This window comes from Mangifera indica, chromosome 1 (assembly GCF_011075055.1).
Source record: "Mangifera indica cultivar Alphonso chromosome 1, CATAS_Mindica_2.1, whole genome shotgun sequence".
In the NCBI taxonomy this organism is placed as follows: domain Eukaryota; kingdom Viridiplantae; phylum Streptophyta; class Magnoliopsida; order Sapindales; family Anacardiaceae; genus Mangifera; species Mangifera indica.
The window spans coordinates 28,502,360-28,526,650 of record NC_058137.1 but is presented as its reverse complement, the minus strand read 5'-3'; the positions used below and the strand labels follow the sequence as shown (position 1 = coordinate 28,526,650).

Here is a 24,291-nt window from a genome sequence, read left to right as displayed (position 1 = left end):
TTTTTAATACTATTATTAAAATAACGATTTTATCTTTAAATCTAAGTAAACATTTTAACCGAATATGACTTACAAGTAAGATTTTGGATTTTTAAAAATTGATAGATAAAATTTTAAAATTACATCAATGATCAAACCTTGGGCGGCGGGAACAACTCTTTTGGGCTTTTAGATATATTTACCATTCCAAGTCCTAAATGATATTTCCTGGAATGTATATGTGAAGACCAAGACTAATTAATAATTCATGAAGTAGTCCCTACTCTGAAAAAGTAATTTACTGTTTCCAAGAAAATAATGTTGGAAAGTAGTTTGTATAATGATTTAGCTTTAGCATCAATATGGTCTAGTCATGCTAAGTTATGCTTTTCTTTAATGTTTTAATAAAACAGGATAACAACACCGAGAGTTATCGAAATATCACTTTTTTGGTTGGTTGAAAATACTGATCTTTTTGTAATTTTGATTAAAGATATCTTACAAACATAATTAGAATTATTTGTTTTATTTTGTTTTGAAAGTAAGATGATTAGTTTGGTACCTTCAATAAAAAAAATAGTAAAATTAATCATTTCAATAGAAAAATTTCAAAGTGTAGTATCTTCAATAGAAAAACTTGAAAGATCCACTGTTTTAATATTAAAAAAAGACAGTTCGATACTTTCAAATATTGTTATCCCATTTATATTCATATAATATAGTGGTATGCAGAGTATTATATATAGGTTCAATATATATTTGAACAAGAGAAAGTGAGATTAAGCAAAACATGAGTTTACATTTTTCTTACCAAGTTCACAAGAATGATGATTTTCGTAGACAATATGCCTGAAATCACAAGTTCAACAAAATAAGAAGAAAAATGTGATGTAAACTAAACCACATATTAGACATAAATTGCATGTGATCGAACGAGATGGAGACATATAATTGTTTTCTTGTCGGTAGACCAAGACCTTGTGCTGATTAAATTATTGGAGTCCTCAAATTGCATGTGATCGAACGAGATGGAGACATATAATTGTTTTCTTGTCGGTAGACCAAGACCTTGTGCTGATTAAATTATTGGAGTCCTCTACCCCGATCTTCAAGATTGTTTATATCATCTATCAATTTATTTTGTCTTTCAAAAGTTGTAATCAATTGGACTTTTGCTTCCACTCATTACATAATTGTATGTGAACGCAGGACTTTCATTATTGGAGAAGTCATGCACCCCGTTCTACACGGCATCAACTTAATTGTGAACAAAACAACATGGACTTGGTAATTTTGTTTATTTGACCAAGTACACTGATGTGTTTGAGAAGAGAAAACTTAAAACAAACACATTAAACATCATTAACTTCTGCATAAGATATATCTCAGTTTTTTATTAGTGATTAAAAAAACAATTTAATTAGATTGACAACATAAAAAAATTCTTATATATTATTAAGATAAAATTATTTTAGAAAATACAGATATCAAATATTTAATTTCAAAGAAAAAGAAGTTAGTGATAAACTTATTAAGGTAATTTTGGACCCCAAAATAAGCTATCAGGTGGGGTCTACTCTCTTCCTTTTTTTGAATAAATTGGCCCTTAAATTGTGGAAGCTACATGATGAATGATGCTTATGCTATTTAAAATATTGCTTTGTAGTTAGTAGACCAAGACTTACAATCTTTGTTATTGTCTTATAATTAACATAGACAAAGTAGGTTTATTGTAGATATATTGACTATTCCAAGTCCTAAATGATATTTCTTGGAATGTACATGTGAAGACCAAGACTAATTAATAATTCATGAAGTAGTCCTTACTCCAAGAAAGATATTTACTCTTTCCATGAAAATCATCTAGAAGACGAGTTTCATGGCCGAAAAGGTGAAGAGAAGAAGACGGTGACAGTCTAGGGTGGAAAGGGGAGGTCGTTGAAAATGGAAATAGTAACCAAACAGGTGAAGAGAAAAATGCTAGGTTTGGAAAGAGGGATTATGACTTTTCAAAACTGAAAAACTTTAGATAAGAGTGAAATTATTAGTTTTTAAAACATAAGGAAAGAGAAATTATAATAAATTATATTTTTTTAATATTATTGTTAAAATATCGATTTCTCCTTTATATCTAATTGAGAATTTTAATAGAATTTGATCATTGCTGAGACTTTGGGTTTTTAAAAGTTGGCAGGTGAAAGTTTGGAATTACATCAAACCTTGGGTGGGAACAAGACTTTTGGCTTTTTAGATATATTGACTATTCCAACTCCTAAATGATATTTCTTAAAATGTATATGTGAAAATCAATACTAATCAATAATTCATGAAGTAGTCCTTACCCTAGAAAAGTAATTTACTATTTCCAAGAAAATAATGTTGGAAAGTAGTTTGTATAATGATTTAGCTTTACCATCAATATGGTCTAGTCATGCTAAATTATTTTTTTCTTTAACTTTTTAATAAAATGGGATGATAATACTGAGAGTTATTAAACTATCAATTTTTTTTAATTGAAAATACTGACTTTTTTATAATTATGATTGAAGTTATCTTACAAACACAATTAAGATTATTTGTTTTATAGTGTTTTGAAAGTAAGATAATTAGTTTGGTATCTTCAATTAAAAAAAAATAGTGAAATTAATTATTCCAATGGAAAATTTTCAAAGTGTAATAACTTTAAAATAAAAACTTGAAAGATCAATTCTTTTAATATATAAAAAAAAAAAAGATAGTTCAATACGTTCCAATATTATTATCCATTAATATTCATGTAATATAGAAGTATGCAGTAGTATGGCCATATTATAGTATTATATATATTTGAACAAGAGAAAGTGAGATTAAACAATACATGAGTTTACATTTTTCTTATCAAGTTCACAAGAATGATGATTTTCATAGACAATATGCCTGAAACCACAAATTCAACAAAATAAGAAGAAAAATGTAATGTAAACTAAACCACATATTGGAGAAAAAAGATTAAAACTAGAGATAAATTGCATGTGATCGAACGAGATGGAGACATATAATTGTTTTCTTGTCAGTAGACCAAGACCTTGTGCTTATTAAATTATTGGAGTCCTCTACCCCGATCTTCATGATTGTTTATATCATCTATCAATATATTTTGTCTTTCAAAAGTTGTAATCAATTGGATTTTTGCTTCCATGCATGACAAAATTGTATGTGAACGTAGGACTTTCATTATTGGAGAAGTCATGCACCCCATTCTACACGGCATCAATTTAATTGTGAACAAAACACATGATGTCATGATGGATGGATGGGGTCTACTCTCTTCCTTTTTTTGAATAAATTGGCACTTAAATTGTGGAAGCTACGTGATGGATGATGCTTATGCTGTTTGAAAATGACATCATTAATCTATAAGAAGTTTACATATGGTTGATCAAGACTTTAAATCAGTTTCTGATGTAGTGACCCCTCCATTTTTCCTTTCTATATATAATGATACATCTTCTTGTGATTTCATCATAATTAAGGAAAGATGGGTTGTCTGACATGCTCTTATCAACTTCTCTTCCTCCAATTTTTCCTCTTTTATTCTCAAACTTATGCAACACTCTGTTCTCATCACCAAACTATTGCATTACTCCAGTTCAAACAACTTTTTTCCTTTAGAAACACTTCTTCCTCTGTTTGTGAAGATAATCATGTCATTTCTTATCCAAAAATGATGTCTTGGAAAGAGGATGATGATTGTTGCACTTGGGATGGGGTCACATGTGATTCAGTGACTGGTCGTGTGATTGGCCTCGACCTTAGCTGTAGTTGGCTTTATGGAAATATCCCTTCAAACACTAGCCTTTTTCTTCTTCCTCAATTGAAAACACTCAACCTATCTTTTAATGATTTTAAACTCTCTAAAATTTTCCCTGATTTTGGTCGAATATCTAGTTTGACACACCTTAACCTTTCCACCTCAAACTTTAGTGGTCATATTCCATTTGAAATCTCACATTTGTCTAAATTGGTTACACTAGACATCTCAAACTACTTCGGGAGTAATGATTTTCATGTGAGAATTGAAAGACTAGTTTTCGAAAGGCTAGTTCAAAATTTGACAGTGTTAACCGAGCTTGTTCTTGATGGTGTGGACATGTCCTCCATTGTGCCTAGTTCGATGAAGAATCTATCTTCCTCTCTAAATTATCTAAGTCTATGGCATTGTAAATTGCAAGGGAACGTCCCAGTTGACATATTTCGCCTACCCAATTTGCAGTTCCTTTGGTTAGGATATAACTTCAACTTGACAGGTAATCTTCCCAAAGTTAATTGGAGTACACCACTCAAGATTTTGGATGTCTCTGACATGAGCATGTCAGAACAATTACCTAATTCAATCAGCAATCTCTTTTCCTTGAGGAAGTTGTATCTCAGCAATTGTACTCTAGTGGGATCGATTCCAGCAGCACTTAGAAACCTTACACAACTTACATCTTTGAGTCTCTCAAATAACAAATTCAATGGTCAAATACCATCATTTCTTTCAAATCTTGCCAATCTTCAGCATTTATTTCTTAGGAACAATAATTTTATTGGTCAATTTCCTGAATTTGTTTTCAACTCAACACTGCTTCAGTCTTTAGACTTGTCAAGTAATCAATTAACTGGTCCAATACCATCATTTCTTTCAAATCTTGCCAATCTTTACTATTTATCTCTTTCGAACAATAATTTTATTGGTCAATTTCCTAAATTTTTTTTCAACTTAACACAACTTTTTCAATTAGACTTGTCAAGTAACCAACTCACCGGCCTAATTCCAGTTTGTTTTATCAACTCATCGCAGCTTTCCCATCTCTACTTGTCAAGTAATCAGTTAACTGGTCCAATACCATCATTTCTTTTAAACCTTGCCAATCTTCATGATTTATCTCTTTGGAACAATAATTTTATTGGTCAATTTCCTGAATTTTTTTTCAACTTATCACAACTTCAGTCTTTAGACTTGTCAAGTAATCAATTAATTGGTCCAATCTCAAGTTCAATCTTTGAACTTGTGAGTCTAACTTTCCTTGATCTTTCTTCAAATAGTTTAAACGGTATTATAGAGTTTCACATGTTTTCAAAACTCAAAAACCTTAGGTACCTTTCTCTTTCTAATAACAATTTGTCTGTGACCACTACCGGATTCAATGTCAACTCATCGTTTCCTCAACTTGGATCTTTGTTTTTATCTGCTTGCAACATTAGTGAATTCCCAGGTTTCTTAAGAAGCCTAGATCATTTATCTCAGCTAGATCTTTCTGAAAATAAAATCCATGGTCATATACCTAATTGGATGTTGGAGATTGGAAAAGAGACTCTGTCCTGGCTAAATCTTTCCCACAACTCTCTCACAGGCACAATACAGCTTCCATGGAAAAATCTCATATATCTAGACCTTCATTCTAACATGTTCCAGGGATTGCTTCCAATTCCACAGCCTTACATGAGATTAATATTACTGTCAAACAACAATTTGGCTGGGGAGATACCAAACTTGATCTGTAATATGAGCTTCATTGAGATTTTAGATCTGTCAAATAACAGTTTAAGTGGTATCATTCCAGAATGCATGGGAAATTTCAGTACTCTTCATGTGTTGGATCTGCGGAAGAATAGATTTAATGGCTCCATTCCAAGAACATTCGCAAAGGGAAACAACTATAGGACCCTTAACTTCAACAACAATAAATTGAAAGGGTCAATTCCATGGTCATTGATCAACTGTTCAAAACTCGAAGTTCTTGATCTTGGAAACAACAAGTTAAATGGCATGTTCCCATATTGGTTGGGAAATCTTTCAAAGCTACAAGTGTTGGTTCTTCGTTCCAACAAATTATATGGTTCTAATTGGGGTTGTTCAAAGACCAAAAATTGTTTTCCTAAGTTGAAAATTTTTGATCTTTCAAACAACAAGATTAGTGGTATTTTGCCAGCTAGGTATTTCAAAAATCTTTATGCCATGACAGACTTTGGTGATGCTCAGAGGAGGTTGCAATACATGGGTGAAGATTATTATCAAGATTCTGTGATGGTAACATGGAAAGGATTTGAGTATCAACTGGTGAAAATTATAACTATTTTCACTACCATTGATTTCTCAAATAACAATTTTCATGGGGAGATTCCAGAAGTAATTGGGAAGCTTCGTGCTCTTCATCTTCTCAATCTTTCTCAAAATAACCTAACAGGTTGTATCCCACCTTCTATTGGAAATATGAGTGCTCTGGAATCCTTGGACCTCTCTTCAAATAAGCTAGTTGGGAAAATTCCTTGGCAATTGACCAAATTGAATTTTCTTGGATTTTTGAATTTGTCAAAAAACCATCTCACCGGACCCATACCTCGAGACAACCACTTTGATACCTTCCCAAACAATTCATATGATGGGAATTTGGCATTATGTGGATTTCCTTTGTCAAACACATGTGGAACTTATGATGAGACAACACAACTACTCTCAAAATCAGATGATGGAAAATCTTCATATAGTTTTGGTTGGAAAGAAGTATTGATTGGCTACGGATGCGGAAAGGTGTTAGGAGTTACGATGGGATATCTTGTGTTCTCAACAGGAAAGCCTCAGTGGGTTATAAGAATTGTTGAAGGAGAACAGCCAAGAAAGAGGAGAACGCTGAACAACAAACATGGAAGAAGAAGTCCCATGGGTGAGTATTAGTGCAAACTAGCTTGTTGATAACATGCAGTATTTTTTTTCTTACTTTGAATCTTGTTTTTTTTTTTTTTTCAATGCAAGTTATCAATTGCCATGTAGTAAATCCTTTAATAAAATGTCAAAGTGTGGACTCTGTTGTGTCATACCTTTTCATTATTTAAATTAGTTAATCTCATCAAACAATATAAAAATATATATAATTTAATCCTCTTATTTTACATTCATTAACATTTACAGTCATAGGATACTTTACTTTAAAGTAGAAAATTAATATGAAGTCATGACTCTTGAAGAACTGATAAAATTTGCATTCATAAATATTTGTATACACCAGAAAATGCTTGGTTAAAGCATATGTTAGCATATACCTCAAATCATAAATTCAACAAAATTGAAAAATCATGTGATATAAACATAGACCATTTTTGGTTTTGGAGGGCACTGGCCTCTCGAATCGCCATTTTTGGTTATGCTTTTTTTTTTTTTATAATTTCTTCATTTATATTTCCGATTAATGAAAACTCTTCTGATTGCTTTATCCAGCTCATTCTCCTTTGTTGTTAGGATTCTTTCTATTGAATCAACTGTTTGCATTCTGGAAACAGTATGAAATTGTTGAGGATTGTATCAGAGTCCTCTACCTCAATCCTCACTGCATCAACCTAAGAACAATTTCTTCATTTCAGACTAATACAAGAGTGTCTAATAACCACGTATTCGTCTTCTCATCTATTCTTTTAATTTCTTTTTCAACAGCTGCAATCCATGCTCTTTAAGTACTTTCAAAACCTGAGAAACTTTGGACCAAACATCCTTCTACAACAATCTGCTCTGTCCATTACTCCACACCCTGCATTAATTTTCTGCACTTTCCACAACAAAAAACTCCAAAGAGAACGGCTTTAGTGTGTTGTGTATTGGTCGGTGAGAAAGAGATTTGCCCTTAGAAAGCTCTTCATTAACAATTATATCCTCACAGTTTTCTTTCTAAATAATACAAATAAAGAGAGAGAAATGCACGGATGGCAAAAAATAATCTTCATGATTTTGTTATAAGAGTGATTTTATTTAATGTTCATGATTTATAAGAAATAAAAAACTGAAAATAGAAGTAATAAGTTCAGAAATTAACTGCATTTTGTAGAGCAGAAAGAGTAGTAGCTTACCATCAACTTATGTCTTACAGCACTTCAAACCACAAAAATAACAAACAAAATACTATTTCCAGAAACAATTGAAGCACTTTAATTTTATGCTTTGATGGAAATGTGGATTTGCCATGAAAGCTTGCTTATAAGTTATAATAGTCTGCTGAAAGATAATATATAGACCATGCTGATTGAATCGGTTGTGCTCCTTGCTCTTGTGAAGCACCTGTCTCTGAAAGGAAAAGAAGCTTGAAAAATCAATGGAGTTTATATTCAGATTCTCGCAGAAGCATATATAAAAATGTATGCTATAAAAATCGAAGCACTAACCTTGTTAAGAGCAGCACTTGAAGTCATTAATTTCTTCTTCTTGGATGAGTTCTTTTCACTATTGCTATGATTCTAAGTCTCACTCTTTTAACTCTTATTACAAACTATAGAGGTCTTCCTGTTGTAAATACTATAGATATTAGATATGGTGACTCCAATTCAAGAAAGGTGTTTCAAATGAAGAATCAGGAGTTTTAGTATTAGAACAGGCATTCTGGTGAGGCGGACTATTGTTTCAGGCACCATAGGAAGTCAAAATAAGGTCGTTCCATCAATTGTTCTAATTTTTAAAAACGTTTTGGCTGTTCCATTCTGGAACAGGACTATTCCATTTGGAACAGTCTTCCATCCGAAATAGGAGTTTCATCAAATGGAATGGCCCTTTTGTCTCAGATAAAAATTATGCACTTTGTGTGTTCATTACTAAGTTGAGAGACTTATTTTAGTGGTTAGAGCTTTGAGTAATACACTATATTCAAGAGGACTATCAATCCCTTGCATTCTCCTTGTAATTAAACTTTAGTGTAGTAAATTTCTCTATCCTCTGCTAGTATTTGATTAGACTAATAAGCAAGCAGAATTCTAACCATTCTAGTTACTTTTGATGTGTTAACTTTTGACAACTATACCATATTTTTTGTTCATCCAGTGAGGAACAGGTAGGGAACTGATTGATTATATCAATAGTCTGGTCAGCACCGATGTCTTGGTCTATTGAGTACAAGAGATTGTGCCTACTTTCCAATGCTCAAATTTATTCTCATATATAGATATGAAGAAAAAATATCACTTTTAAATGCATTATTCTATTTCTTTCTCTTGGATTTCCTTAAGTCATCATAGGAAAAGAAAAAGAAGGATCTTAATAGCTGGAACTCACTTTCTTGGTTGTTTATCTAGAAAACTAGAATATATATATATATATAGAGTTGACGCTTGATAAAATTTCTGTACTAACACTAGGATGAATTTGTAGGATGGCTTTCTTGTGTTTTGGTGAGTTGCTTCTTGCATTTCTTTCCAATGTAAGAAGGCTTAGAGTTTGTGGTTGGTGTTGTTACTTTGTTTTGTTGTACATGTGTAAATGGATGTATATGGTTGCTTTTGTTTATGGTTGTAGATGTGTTTTGGGTTGGTTTGTTCTTTGGTCTTTGTGTGCAGTGCACTCTCTTGTTTTCAATCTAGTTATTGCTTGGCAGGATAGAAAGTAAGAGAGTGGTGTTCTTGGTTTTTTGTTTGTCCCTTGAGCTCGGGCTTCTCCTAGTTTTGGGTCTTGGATTGTTGTTTGTCTTTGACTCTGCCGTTTCCTTTGTTTCGGGCTTTCGGGTCCCTTTGTTTTGTTCAATAGATACTTACTTTGCAAAAAAGAAATAAATCTATTCTTCTTGCCATCTTCAGTGATTAGAGATGTTTGTGTATATGAATTGTGAAGGTGATGAGATAAATTTAGGGTTCCTCTGGAAAAAGAAACATGACATTCTGATGTGATTTGCTAATGATCCTTTGAACTTAAAGGTAAGCAGTATGTTTAAGTCCTGCCATTTTCAGTGATTAGAGATGTCTGTCAATATGAATTGTGAAGGTGATGAGATGAATATAAGCTTCCTTTGGAAAAAGAAAAGTAAAGCACACAATAGTGATAATTTAATACATGCTACTTCCCCTGCATTTCAAGAAACAGGACATTCTGTTACAATTGATCAGTGAAAAATAGTACACTTGAACATACTAGTGGTTGCAGCTGTTCAACCATCTGTACAAACCATTGTGGTTTTCTTGTTGTGAATACAATGTATCCCATGGAAATTCCTTACACCAATCCACTTCCGTAACCCATCAAAGAGATTTTCCAATGAAACAACCTCAATGCATTGTCTTCTGCCACTGGTGATGGTGACCCATCATTATTACAAAACTCTCTTGCAACCGAACACCGAAACCCAATTTATCAAAATCTAAACTTTCTCTAAGTTTGAATAAAAGGTCAACATTTTTTTCACCACCCAGTTCTAGTATTCTTGTTCAGTGATTTGCTGGGCTCTCAAGAGGAGGGTTTTAGTGTGTTGTGTATTGGTCGGTGAGAAAGAGATTTGCCCTTATATTGTTCTTCATTAACAATTATATCCTTACAGTTTTCTTTCTAAATAATACAAATAAAGAGAGAAAAATACACGGATGGCAAAAAATGATATTCATGATTTTCTTATAAGAGTGATTTCATTTAATGTTCATGATTTATAAGAAATAAAGCAATTACAATAGAAGTAACAAGTTCAGATATTAACTGCATTTTGTGAAGCAGAAAAAAGTAGTAGCTTACCATCAACATATGTCTTACAGCACTTCAAACGACAAAAATAACAAACAAAATACTATTTAAAGAAACAATTGAAGCACTTTTTTATGCTTTTATGGAAATTTGGATTTACCATGAAAACTTGCAAATAACAGACTGTGGAAATATTATATATAGACCATGCTGATTCAATCGGTTGTGCTCCTTGCTCTTGTCAAGCATCTGTCTCTGAAAAGAAAAGAAGCTTGAAAAATCAATGGAGTTTATATTCAGATTCTCGCAGAAGCATATATAAAAATGTATGCCATAAAAATCGAAGCACTAACCTTGTTAAGAGCAGCACTTGAAGTCATTAATTTCTTCTTCTTGGATGAGTTCTTTTCACTATTGTTATGATTCTTGGATGAGTTCTTTTAACTGTTATTACACACTAAAGAGGTCTTCCTATTGTGAATACAATATATGTTAGATATGGTGACTCCAATTCAAGAAAGCTGTTTCAGATGATGAATTGGGAGTTCTAGTATCAGAACAGGCGTTCAATTGTTCATTGGTCGCTCCAGAAGCATTTTGGCCATTCCAGTCTGGAAAATGACTATTACATTTGGAACGGGCTTCCTCCATCCAAAATAGGCCTTTCATAAGATGGAATGGCCGTTTTGGTGCAGATAAAAATACTGCAATTCGTGAGTTCATTACTAAGTTGAGAGACTTATTTGCGTGATTAGAGTTTCAAGTTATACTCTATATTCAAGAGGGCTATCAATCTCTTACATTGTCCTTGTAATTAAACTAAGTATAGTAAATTTCTCTGTCCTTTGCCAGTATTTGATTAGGCTAGCAAGCTGGTAGAATTCTAACAATTCTAGTTACTCAAGGGTATTCGAAAAGGTCCAAACAATATGTACCTCAAACTTTGATGTGTTAACTTACAAAATTTATTCTATATTTTTAAGTTCATGCACAGAGGAAGGGGTAGAGGACTGAATGATTATATCAATAGTCTGATCAGCACCAATGTCTTGGTCTATTGAGTACAAGACATTGTGCCTACTTTCCAATATTCAAATTTATTCTTATATATAGATATAAAGATTGTTTCATATGAAGAAATAATATCGCTTTTAAATGCATTAACATCTATCAGTATTGTAACCATGAGCCCTGCCCTATGATAATATGAACATGAGAATGGAAATGCAATATGTTTTTAATAGGCCAAGACTTGATGAGGGCTAAATTCATTATTTTAGAAGTCCTATAGCATGTTCCTCAAACAATTTAACAGGTTGTATCCCATCATCTCTTGGAAGTTTGAACCGTCTTGAAGCTTTAGACTTCCCTTCCAACAAGCTTTGTGGAAAAATTCCATGGCAGTTGGTAGATTTATACTTTCTTCAAAGTGCTAGATTTGTCTCAAAACCGACTCACAGGGCCCATTCAACGGGAGCCCCTTTTTAATACCTTGTCAGATACTTCATTTGCTGGAAACTTTGGATTGTATGGATTTCCTTAGTCAAAAAAATGCACAAGTGATGGACCACTACAACCACCCTCAAAATCAGAAGATGATGAAAAGTCTTCAAGACAGCAGAAGCGGGGTGACATATTTGTGTCCAGGACAGTAGACCAAGACTTCATACAAGATTAAATTACACTGGATGTTTATGCAGAAATTTTCTCAACGCATACCCCTTGGCCCATGGAAATGGCAATTACAAGATAGAAAAAAAAAAGCTGGAAACTAACAGCCAGCAAATTAAAAAGCCCTTCCTATTTCTTCACCACAGGTTTTCTCTGTTTATAATGGCAAGATTTTCTGCGTTATTTTACCAATCTCAATAAGCAAAGTTTGACTTTTCAGCTATGGTGTTCTATAGCAAATTATTTTTTGTATTTAACGTTCAGTGTAAAATGCAGAAAATAATTTTAGTTCATCTGATTACCTTCAAAATTTTAAGTTCATAAGTATTTGCAGTCACAAGATCTTGATCTTTGACTCAAAAAATAAATAGAAAAGAAAAAAATAAATCATATTGTAGCCAATCTATGTTCTCTTTCACAAAATCTGTGATCATTTGGTCTTTTGCTTTCGCCTGCAACTTACTGTTCAAATTGGATGATCTCACGCACCACAAGAATTTTTTTTCCGTATAAAACAAACTAGATAGGATGTGAGATTGGAAATTAACATAGACAATATTGCTTTCTAGTTAGTAGACCAAGACTTGTAATCTTTGTGATTGACTTATAATTAACATAGACAAAGTAGGCTTATTTTATATATATTGACTATTCCAAGTCCTAAATGATATTTCTTAGAATGCATTTAGTGAAGACCAAGACTAATCAATAATTCATGAAGTAGTCCTTACTCCAAGAAAAGTATTTACTTTTTCCATGAAAACCATCTAGACGATGAGTTTTATAACCGGAGAGGTTAAGAGACGAACACAGTGACAATATATGATGGAAAGAGGAGGTCGTCGGAGACAAAGATGATGGCCAAAAAGGTGAAAAAAAAAAACCTTAGGTTTAAGAGGGAGGAAAGGTGACTTTCCAAATCTGAAAAATTTTAAATAAGGATGAAATTGTTAATTTTTAAAACCTAAGAAGGAATCATAATGAATTATATATTTTTTAATATTATTATTAAAATAACGATTTTACTCTTATATCTAATTGAAAATTTTAATCAAATTTGACTCATAGTTGGGACTTTGAGTTTTTCAAAGATGGTAGGTAGGGGTTTGGAGTTATATCAAACCTTGGGTGGGAACAAGCGTTTTGGATATATTGACTATTCTAAGTCCTACATGATATTTCTTGGAATGTGTATGTGAAGATCAAGACTAATCAATATTTCATGAAGTAGTCTTTACTCTGAAAAAGTTATCTACTCTTTCCAAGGAAAAAATGTTGGAAAGTCGTTTGTATAGTGATTTAGCTTTAGCATCACCATGGTGTAGTCATGCGAAGTGATTTTTTTCCTTTACCTTTTTAATAAAATGGGATAACAACATTGAGAGATATGGAATTATCAGTTTTTTTTTTTTTTAATTTAAGATACTGATCTTTCTATAATTCTGATTGAAGGTACTTTACAAATACAATAAATATTATTTGTTTTGTTTTGTTTTGGAAGTAATACTACCTTTATTCAACAGCTATTCTCCTTTGTCTCACTCATCAAAATTGTGATGCAGAGAATGAAGCTAATCTGAAATTTCACTCGTGTGTGAATGATATGGGGTTGGGATTTATCATATTATAGCCAATCTAAGTTCTCTTTCGCAACATCTGTGATCATTTGGACTTTTGCTTTGGCATATGACTTCCTGTTCAAAATAGATTATCTCAAGCACTATGAGAGTTTTTCTTCGTGGAACAAATTAGACAAATTGGAAAGGGAAAATGAGCTGCACAGATTCACAGTTTATGTTAAACACGCTACTTGTGCAAACTACTCCGCTTGTTGTGAGACCAAGACTTTGTGCTTGTTAAATTATTGAAGAAGACCTCTACCCCAATCCTCACGCTCAACTTTCTCTTTCTTTTTGAAGAAAATTTTAACCCTTTTTTGACAATATTATGGTTGTATTGATTCATATCGTTCACAATTTATATTCACAGGCATCATAATCACAAAAGAAAAAGGAAATGGTCTTTTAAAAGCATAGTATTTTTCGAATATACTCTAAAGTGATTTCATTATTGGAGAAGTCATGTACCCCATTCTTCACCGCATCAGCCTAATTGTGAACGTGGATGAATATATGTTGTGATCAACACACATGGACTCAGTAATTTTGCTTGTATCATTAATTGAACTGATATGTTTGAGAGGAGAAGTTAAAAAGGAAAAAAGAGACATTAAAATCATAAACTTCTGCATAACATGTATCTCTCAACCTTCGTTAGTCTGGTAAATAAAGAGATTCCATATCTAATTTTTTTTGCACCACTTTGAAAATGACATTAGTCATAATATAACTTTTTAAAAATGAAAAATTTTATACAAGGATAAAGTTGTTAATTTTTAAAATCTAAAAAAAATATAATAAATTATATATTTTTTAAAATATTATTGTTAAAATGATAACCCTTATATATAATTGAGAATTTTAATCAAATTTAACTTATAAGTGAGATTTTGTGTTTTTAAAAATTAGCATAAGAATTTGAAATTACATCAATGATCAAACCTTTGAGTGGGAACAAGTCTTTTGGCCTTTTAGATATATTTACTATTATAAGTCCTAAATGATATTTCTTAGAATGTGATGTGAAGACCAAGACTAATCAATAATTTATGAAGTAGTCTTTACTCTGGAAAAGTTATTTCCTCTTTGACAATGTAGGCTGCCCCAAATGCTAGGGGAAAATACATTAAATTTTGAAAAGGTAGCTAAGTAATAATTTATTTTGCCAATCCAGGCAACATAACTTAATAAACAATTTGTTCAATTAATTATTACAGCCATACTTATTAAGTTCATAGATGAATTGAACCTTCTGCGTTGAATTTTTCATATACAAAAAGTTGGGCATCACTCCATCCATAATAATTAACAGGCATGCAAAGAAAACAATAAATTCAATTTATTTAATATATTATATAGATCCTACTTCTGCGTAAATCTATCAGGTTAAAGTAAAATGACCAAAATTACAAGGGCCAATCAGAGGGCTATGATTCAAGACCCTTAAAAAGAGGTGCAATCTGTTAATAGAAGCTAATATTTACCAAGCATGTCAAAAGTACGGTTATAACAATAAACATGAGACAACCACGAAAATACTAAGTTATACATATATAATAATTAAGCACACAACCACACAGGATAACAATATTAAGAGATGAGGAAATATCATCTTTTTTTTTTTTTTTTGAGTGTGTGTGGGTTGATGGGCCCAAGGCTTTCATTTAGTGGTCCCGTAATAAATGATTAAATAAAAAATAAAATAAAAGAAAGAAACATAAAAATGAGAAGCACTATGTTCTATATCACTTTGAAAATGACATCAACAACTTATAAGAAGTTTACATATGGTTGACCAAGACTTTAAATTAGTTGTTGATATAGTGCCCCTCCATTTTTCCTTTCTATATATAATGATACATCTTCTTGTGATTTCATCATAATTAAGCAAAGATGGGTTGTCTAACATGCTCTTATCAACTTCTCTTCCTACAAATTTTCCTCTTTTATTCTCAAACTTGTGCAACACTCTGTTCTCATCACCAAACTGTTGCATTACTCCAGTTCAAGCAACTCTTTTCCTTCAAAAATACTTCTACCTCTGATTGTGAATACAATCATGTCATTTCTTATCCAAAAATGATGTCTTGGAAAAAGGATAAAGATTGTTGCTCTTGGGATGGGGTCACATGTGATTCAGTGACTGGTTATGTGATTGGTCTTGACCTTAGTTGTAGTTGGCTTTATGGAAATATCCCTTCAAACACTAGTTTCTTTCTTCTTCCTCAATTGAAAAAGCTCAATCTAGCTTTCAATGATTTTAAACTCTCTAAAATTTCCCCTGATTTTGGTCGAATAACCAGTTTGACACACCTGAATCTCTCATTTTCAAACTTTAGTGGTCACATTCCATTTGAAATCTCACATTTGTCTAAATTGGTTACACTAGACTTGTCCTCAAACTATTTTGAGATTGATAGTTTTTCTGTGAGAATTGAAAGACCAGTTTTTGAAAGGCTAGTTCAGAATTTGACGATGTTAAAAGACCTTGTTCTTCATCATGTGGACATGTCCTCCATTGTGCCTAGTTCGATGAAGAATCTATCTTCCTCTCTAACTTATCTAAGTCTATGGTATTGTAAATTGCAAGGGAACTTTCCAGTTGATGTCTTTCGCCTACCAAATTTGCAGATCCTTCAGTTAAGAGTTAACTTCAACTTGACAAGTCATTTTCCCAAAAGTAATTGGAGTACACCACTCAAGTCTTTGGATGTCTCCGACATGAGCATGTCCGAACAGTTACCAAACTCAATCAACAATCTCTTGTACTTAAAGGAGTTGTTTCTTGATAATTGCACTCTAGGGGGATCAGTTCCTACAATACTTAGAAACCTTACACAACTTACATCTTTGAGTCTCTCATATAACGAATTCAATGGTCAAATACCATCATTTCTTTCAAATCTTGCCAATCTTCAGGATTTATGTCTTTCGAACAACAATTTTATTGGTCAATTTCCTGAATTTTTTTTCAACTTAACACAACTTCAATCTTTATCCTTGTCACGTAATCAACTCACTGGCCCAATACCATCATTTCTTTTAAATCTTGTCAATCTTCAGCAGTTATATCTTCGGAACAATAGTTTTATTGGTCAACTTCCTGAATTTTTTTCCAACTTAACACAATTTCAGTATTTAGACTTGTCAATTAATCAATTAACTGGTCCAATTCCAAGTTCACTCTTTCAACTTGTGAGTCTAAAAGGCCTTGATCTTTCTTCTAATAGTTTAAGTGGTATTATAGAGTTTCACATGTTTTCAAAGCTCAAAAACCTTTGGTACCTTTCTCTTTCTCATAACAATTTGTTTGTGACCACTACCGGATTCAATGTCAACTCATCATTCCTCAACTTGAATCTTTGTATTTATCTGCTTGCAACATTAGTAAATTCCCAGGTTTCTTAAGAAGCCTAGATCATTTATATGAGCTAGATCTTTCTGAAAATAAAATCCATGGTCATATACCAAACTGGATGTTGGAGATTGGAAAGGATACTCTGTTCTGGCTAAATCTTTCCCACAACTCTCTCACAGGCAGCATATAGCTTCCATGGAAAAATCTCCAATATTTGGACCTTCATTCTAACATGCTCCAGGGATTGTTTCCAATTCCACAACCTTACTTGAGCTTAATTTCACTATCAAACAATAATTTGACTGGGGAGATACCAGACTTGATTTGTAGTATGAGCTTCATTGAGATTTTAGATCTATCAAATAACAGTTTAAGTGGTAACATTCCAGAATGCATGGGAAATTTTAATAGTCTTCATGTGTTAGATCTGCGGAAGAATAGATTTAATGGCTCTATTCCAAGAACATTTGCAAGGGGAAACAACTATAGGACCCTTAACTTCAATAACAATGAATTGAAAGGATCAATTCCACGGTCATTGATCAACTGTTCAAGGCTCGAAGTTCTTGATCTTGGAAACAACAAGATAAATGACACGTTCCCATATTGGTTGGGAAATCTTCCAGAGCTACAAGTGTTGGTTCTTCGTTCCAACAAATTATACGGTTCTAATTGGGGTTGTTCTAAGAAGAAAAATTGTTTTCCTAAGTTGAGAATCTTTGATCTCTCAAACAACACAATTAGTGGTTCTTTGCCAACGAGGTATTTCAAAAATCTTAATGCCATGATGGACTTTGGTGAAGCTGAGAGAAGGTTGCAATACATGGGTGAGAATTATTATCAAGATTCTGTGATGGTAACTTGGAAAGGATTTGAGTATCAACTAGTGAAGATTATCACTATTTTCACTACCATTGATTTTTCAAATAACAATTTTCATGGAGAGATTCCAGAAGTAATTGGGAAGCTTCATGCTCTTCGTCTTCTCAATCTTTCTCAAAACAACCTAATAGGTTGTATCCCACCATCTATTGGGAATATGAGTGACTTGGAATCCTTAGACCTTTCTTCAAATAAGTTAGTTGGGAAAATTCCTTGGCAATTGACCAAATTGAATTTTCTTGGGTTTCTCAATTTGTCAAAAAACCATCTCAACGGGCCCATACCTCGAGACAACCACTTTGATACCTTTCCAAACAATTCATATGATGGGAATTTGGCATTATGTGGATTTCCATTGTCAAACACATGTGAAACTTATGAGAAGACACCACAATCACTCTCAAAATCAAATGATGGAGAATCTTCAAATGGTTTTGGTTGGAAAGCAGTGTTGATTGGCTACGGATGTGGAATGGTATTAGGAGTTACGATGGGATATCTTGTGTTCTCAACTGGAAAGCCTCTATGGGTTATAAGGATTGTTGAAGGAAGGCAACCTAGGAAGGGAAGAAGGCTGAACAACAAACGTGGAAGAAGAAATACTTAATTGATTCAAAAAGTTCTCATGGGTGAGTATTAGTGCAAACTAGCTTGTTGATAATATGTAGTATTTTTTTTTTCTCTTGCTTTGAATCTTGTGTATTTTTTTTCCATAGAAACTGTCAATCGCTATGTAATAAATCCTTTAATAAAATGTTGAAGGGTGGACTCCGTTGTGTGGTTTCTTTTGATTATTTCAATTAGTTAATCTCATCAAACAACATAACAATATATAATCTAATACTCTCATTTTACATTCATTAACATTTACAGCCATAGGAAACTTTACTTTAAAGTAGAAAATTAAGATGAAGTCATGACTCATGAAGAACTGATGGAATTTGTATTCATAAATATTTTTGTTTACTGAGTGACATGGATATTTTCGATTAATGAAAACAGTAACTCTTCTCATTGTTCTATTCAGCTCATTCTCCTTTCTCTTAGCATTCTTTCCATCAAATTAATTGTTTACATTCTGGAAACTGTATGAAATTGTTGAGGATTGTATCAGAGTTCTCTACCTCAATCCTCACTGCATCAACTTAAGAACAATTTCTGCATTTCAGACTAATACAAGAATGTTTAATAACCACAAATTTGTCTCATTATCTATTCATTTAATTTCTTTTTCAACAGTTGCAATTAAGAACTGTCAAAACCTGAGAAACTTTGGACCAAACATCCCTCAATAACAATCTGCTCTGTCCATAACTCCACACCCTGCATTAATTTTCTGCATTTTCTATGACAAAAAACTCTGAAGAGAAGGGTTTAGTGTGTTGTGTATTGGTCGGTGAGAAAGAGATTCACCCTTAGAGATGTTTGTGTATATGAATTGCGAAGGTGATGAGATGAATTTAGGCCTCCTTTGGAAAAAGAAACATGTCATTCTGATACATGCTACTCCCTCTGCATTTCAAGAAACAGGACATTCTGTTACAATTGATCAGTGAAAAATAGTACACTTGAACATACTAATTTCTTCTTCTCTTCGACCTTCTCACAGTCATTCGTTGCAACTGTTCAACCATCTGTACAAACCATTGTGGTTTTCTTGTTCCCTCGGTCAACTGTTCAATTAATATCAGCATTTACAAAATGCTGTTTGCGTAATTACCAAATAAATAGGAATATTAAAAGTAAAATTTAAAATATAAATTCAAAATAAGGTTAAAAATGTAAATTCATAGTATTCTCTATCTTAAGAATTGTGAGTATTGGAGCTACTGAAAGCTGTTGCAGATTGCCGCCACTGGGTTAATGCGAGACTGAATTAATGCCAAAAGTAGTTGGAGAGTTTGACTTAAAAAGAAAGAAATTTATGTGAACTTTAGTTGAAAAATATTTTGTGTCTGTTTGTTTTTCAGATTTTTCCTCAGTTCTACCACCGGAAGTTCCAATGCTGCAGCCATCAATGATGCACAGGAGTACTCGTTGGTACCAACTTACCAATTATTGTAGAATTTCGTATCAAATTGTAGTTCCATAAAGTCAGTTAATCTTGAATCTCATTTGGTATGCATACGCGAATGATGAATAAACTTTTCTCTCGTGTCAGCCAGGTAGATGCTTTTAGCTTTACTAGATGCAATCTTTGAATGACATCCAACCCCCTTTATCTTGTTTTCAATACAAAATTTCTTGTTCGATATGGAAGGCTACTTGGAACAGAATTATGTTACTTGCTGGGCCCTGATGGTGGAACTGGCATTTTTGGGGGGAAGAAAGCGGCCCCCTTTTGCGGCAGAGTGGAACCCTCCATAGCAGATTTCCCAGAACATACGAATTTCTTCTCCCCTTGAATCTTCTCACGGTCATTGGTTGCAGTTGTTCAACCATCTGTATTAGCCATTGTGGTTTTCTCGATGGGAATACAATCTATCCCATGGCAATTGGTAAATTTAAACTTTCTTCAAGTGCTAGATTAGTCTCAAAACCGAATCACAGGGCCAATTCCACAGGCACCCCATTTTGATGCCTTCCCAAATACTTCATACGCTGAAAACTTGGGATTGTGTGGATTTCCTTTGTCAAAAGAATGCAGAAGTGATGGACCACTACGACCACCCTGAATATTAGAAGATGATGAAAAGTCTTGAAGAAAGTAAATGGAGAGAGAGCCATATTTGTTCCAAGAAAGTATAACAAGACTTCATACAAACTAATTAAATTACACTGGATGTTTGTGCAGAAATTGTCTCAACTCATGCCCCTTGGTTCATGGAGATGACAATTACACGATAGAAAAATACTGGAATCTAACAGCCACCTAATTAAAAAGCCCTTCCTATTACTTCACTACATGCTTTTTCTGTTTATAATGGTCAGAATTTCCACATTATATATAATCTCCATGTAACAACCCTGGTCCAATAACCCGGCCCACTGTTAAGATATTGTCCACTTTGGACACACAGTCCATCATGGGTTTGCTATTGGGCTTTGCAACCCAAAACGCGTCTTAACAGTTAAGGAGCTCACAGGCTATTTAACCAATCCAATTCTCCCACCACTAACCAATGTGGGATCCATAGACAGAGCACACACAGACCCAGCATCTCTCCCGTGCTTTGTCGATGTGAGATTCGCCTAAGGGTATCACATACACCCCCCCTTACGGGACTCAGCGTCCTCGCTGAGGTTTGCCCCACCATCGTTCAAGAGGACACGCGGAGTTGCTCTGATACCATTTGTAACAACCCTGGTCCAATAACCCGACCCACTGTTAAGATATTGTCCACTTTGGACACACAGTCCATCATGGGTTTGCTATTGGGCTTTGCAACCCAAAACGTGTCTTAACAGTTAAGGAGCTCACAGGCTATTTAACCAATCCAATTCTCCCACCACTAACCAATGTGGGATCCATAGACAGAGCACACACAGACCCAGCATCTCTCCCGTGCTTTGTCGATGTGAGATTCGCCTAAGGGTATCACACTCCATCAACAAAGTTTATGAAGTTTCAGCTATGGTGTTCTATAGCAAATTATTTTTTGCGTTTAACATTGAGTGTTAAATGCAGAAAATAATTTGAAGTTTAACTTATTACCTTCAAAATTTTAAGTTCATAAGTATTTGCAGTCACAGGATCTGACCTTTGACTCAAAAAATAAATACAAAGGAAACAAATAATGATAACCATACACATATCAACCTTATCATATTATGGCCAATCTATGTGCTCTTTCTCAGTATCTATGATCATTTGGGCTTTTGCTTTTGTCTGCAACTTACCTGTTCAAATTGGATTATCTCACGCACTACAAGAATTTTTTTCCCGTATAAAACAAAACAAACTAGATGGGATGTGAGAATGGAAATTAACATAGACAATATTGCTTTTCTAGATAGTAGACCAAGACTTACAATCTTTGTTATTGTCTTATAATTAGCATAGACAAAGTAGGTTTATTTTTGATATATTGACTATTCCAAGTCCTAAATGATATTTCTTGGAATGTATATGTGAAGACCAAGACTAATCAATAATTCATGAAGTAGTCATTTCCTTACTCCAAGAAAGGTATTTACTTTTTCCATGAAAATCGTCTAGACGACGAGTTTCATGGTCACAAAGGTGAAGAGACAAAGACGGCGGCAATTTAGGGTAAAAAGGAGAGGTGGTTGAGGATGGAGATGGCAGCCAAACAAGTGAAGAAAAAACCTTAGGTTTGGGCCGGAGGGGATGTGACATTTCAAAACCGAAAAATTTTAGGCAAGAGCAAAGTTGTTAGTTTTTAAAACCTAAGGAGGAATCATAATAAATTATATATTTTTAATATTATTGTTAAAATGGCAATTTGACTCTTATATCTAATTGAAAATTTTAAAAGAATTCGACTCATGATTTGAACTTTGGGTTTTTAAAGTTGGTAGGTGGGGGTATGGAATCACATCAAACCTTGGGTGGGAACAAGTCTTTTGGCCTTTTAGATATATTGACTATTCCAAGTCCTAAATGATATTTCTTGGAGTGTATACGTGAAGACCAAGACTAATCAATGATTCATGAAATAGTCCTTACTCCAAGAAAGGTATTTACTCTTTCCATGAAAATCGTTTAGACAACGAGTTTCATGGTTGGAGAGGGGAGAATGGAAATTAACATAGACAATATTGCTTTTCTAGATAGTAGACCAAGACTTACAATCTTTGTTATTGTCTTATAATTAACATAGACAAAGTAGGTTTATTTTTTATATATTGACTATTCCAAGTCCTAAATGATATTTCTTGGAATGTATATGTGAAGACCAAGACTAATCAATAATTCATGAAGTAGTCCTTACTCCAAGAAAGGTATTTACTTTTTCCATGAAAATCGTCTAGACGACGAGTTTCATGGTCACAAAGGTGAAGAGACAAAGACGGCGGCGATTTAAGGTGAAAAGGAGAGGTGGTCGAGGATGGAGATGGCAGCCAAATAGGTGAAGAAAAAACCTTAGGTTTGTGCCGGAGGGGATGTGACATTTCAAAACCGAAAAATTTTAGGCAAGAGCAAAGTTGTTAGTTTTTAAAACCTAAGAAGGAATCATAATAAATTATATATTTTTAATATTATTGTTAAAATGGCAATTTGACTCTTATATCTAATTGAAAATTTTAAAAGAATTCGACTCATGATTTGAACTTTGGGTTTTTTAAAGTTGGTAGGTGGGGGTATGGAATCACATCAAACCTTGGGTGGGAACAAGTCTTTTGGCCTTTTAGATATATTGACTATTCCAAGTCCTAAATGATATTTCTTGGAGTGTATACGTGAAGACCAAGACTAATCAATAATTCATGAGGTAGTCCTTACCCCAAGAAAGGTATTTACTCTTTCCATGAAAATCATTTAGACAACGAGTTTCATGGCTGGAGAGGTGAAGAAACAAAGACGACAATGGTATAAGGTGGAAATAGGGGTGAAGTTGTTAGTTTTTAAAATTTGGGAGAGAATTATAAGAAATTATATTTTTTTAATATTATTATTAAAATGAAGATTTTATCTTTATATCTAATCGAGAATTTTAATAAAATTTGACTTATAATTGGGACTTTGGGTTTCTTAAAGTCGGTAGGTGGGACTTTGGGCCCTGTAGGGAGGGGGGAGAAATGTGACTTTTCAAAATTGAAAAATTTTAGACAAAAGTAAAGTTGTTAGTTTTAAAACCTAAGGAGAAATTATAATAAATTATGTATTTTTAATATTATGGTTAAAATGATAATTTTACTCTTATATTTAATTGAAAATTTTAAAAAAATTTGACTTATGATTTGAACTTTAGGTTTTTTAAAGTTGGTAGGTGCAGGTTTGGAATTACATCAAACCTTGGGTGGGAACAAGTCTTTTGGCCTTTTAGATAAATTGACTATTCCAAGTACTAAATGATATTTCTTGCAATATATATGTGAAGACCAAGACTAATCAATAATTCATGAACTAGTCCTTACTCCAAGAAAGGTATTTACTTTTTCCATGAAAATCATCTAGACGATGAGTTTCATGGCTGGAGAGGTGAAAAGACAAAAACAACAATGGTTTAGGGTGAAAATAGGGGTGAAGTTTTTAGTTTTTAAAACCTAGGGGAGAATTATAATAAATTATTTTTTAAATATTATTGTTAAAATAAAAAATTTACCCTTATATCTAATTGAGAATTTTAATAGAATTTAACTCATGATTGGGACTTTAGGTTTCTTAAAGTTGGTAGGTAGGAGTTTGGAACTATATCGAACCTTGGGTGGGACCA

General features: G+C 33.2%; 3 protein-coding genes and 1 long non-coding RNA gene across 4 annotated transcripts; 3 read left to right on the top strand and 1 right to left on the bottom strand.

The window, feature by feature from the left end:
• Positions 1–3,499: 3,499 nt before the first annotated feature.
• Positions 3,500–6,816, top strand: LOC123208317 (receptor-like protein 9DC3). Its single transcript, XM_044625759.1, has one exon. It carries the CDS (start codon positions 3,683–3,685, stop codon positions 6,674–6,676), a length of 2,994 nt encoding a protein of 997 aa, XP_044481694.1. The 5' UTR covers positions 3,500–3,682; the 3' UTR covers positions 6,677–6,816.
• Positions 6,817–10,327: 3,511 nt separating this feature from the next.
• Positions 10,328–11,129, bottom strand: LOC123208345. The gene is made up of 2 exons (XR_006500765.1): positions 10,774–11,129; positions 10,328–10,675 (listed from the first exon to the last, which is right to left on the bottom strand). It is a non-coding gene; the product is annotated as an uncharacterized LOC123208345 (long non-coding RNA).
• Positions 11,130–15,792: 4,663 nt separating this feature from the next.
• LOC123197883 (receptor-like protein Cf-9) lies at positions 15,793–17,118 on the top strand. The gene has a single exon (XM_044612422.1). The coding sequence runs from the start codon at positions 15,793–15,795 to the stop codon at positions 17,116–17,118; it is 1,326 nt and encodes a 441-aa protein (XP_044468357.1).
• LOC123208326 (receptor-like protein 33) lies at positions 16,859–18,732 on the top strand. The gene has a single exon (XM_044625771.1). The coding sequence runs from the start codon at positions 17,301–17,303 to the stop codon at positions 18,555–18,557; it is 1,257 nt and encodes a 418-aa protein (XP_044481706.1). The 5' UTR covers positions 16,859–17,300; the 3' UTR covers positions 18,558–18,732.
• The last annotated feature ends 5,559 nt before the right edge of the window (positions 18,733–24,291 follow it).

Bases quoted from the DNA above. Each gene is read 5' to 3' on its own strand.
- LOC123208317 (XM_044625759.1), top strand. From the start codon at position 3,683: ATGATGTCTTGGAAAGAGGATGATGATTGTTGCACTTGGGATGGGGTC.
- LOC123197883 (XM_044612422.1), top strand. From the start codon at position 15,793: ATGTCTTGGAAAAAGGATAAAGATTGTTGCTCTTGGGATGGGGTCACA.
- LOC123208326 (XM_044625771.1), top strand. From the start codon at position 17,301: ATGCTCCAGGGATTGTTTCCAATTCCACAACCTTACTTGAGCTTAATT.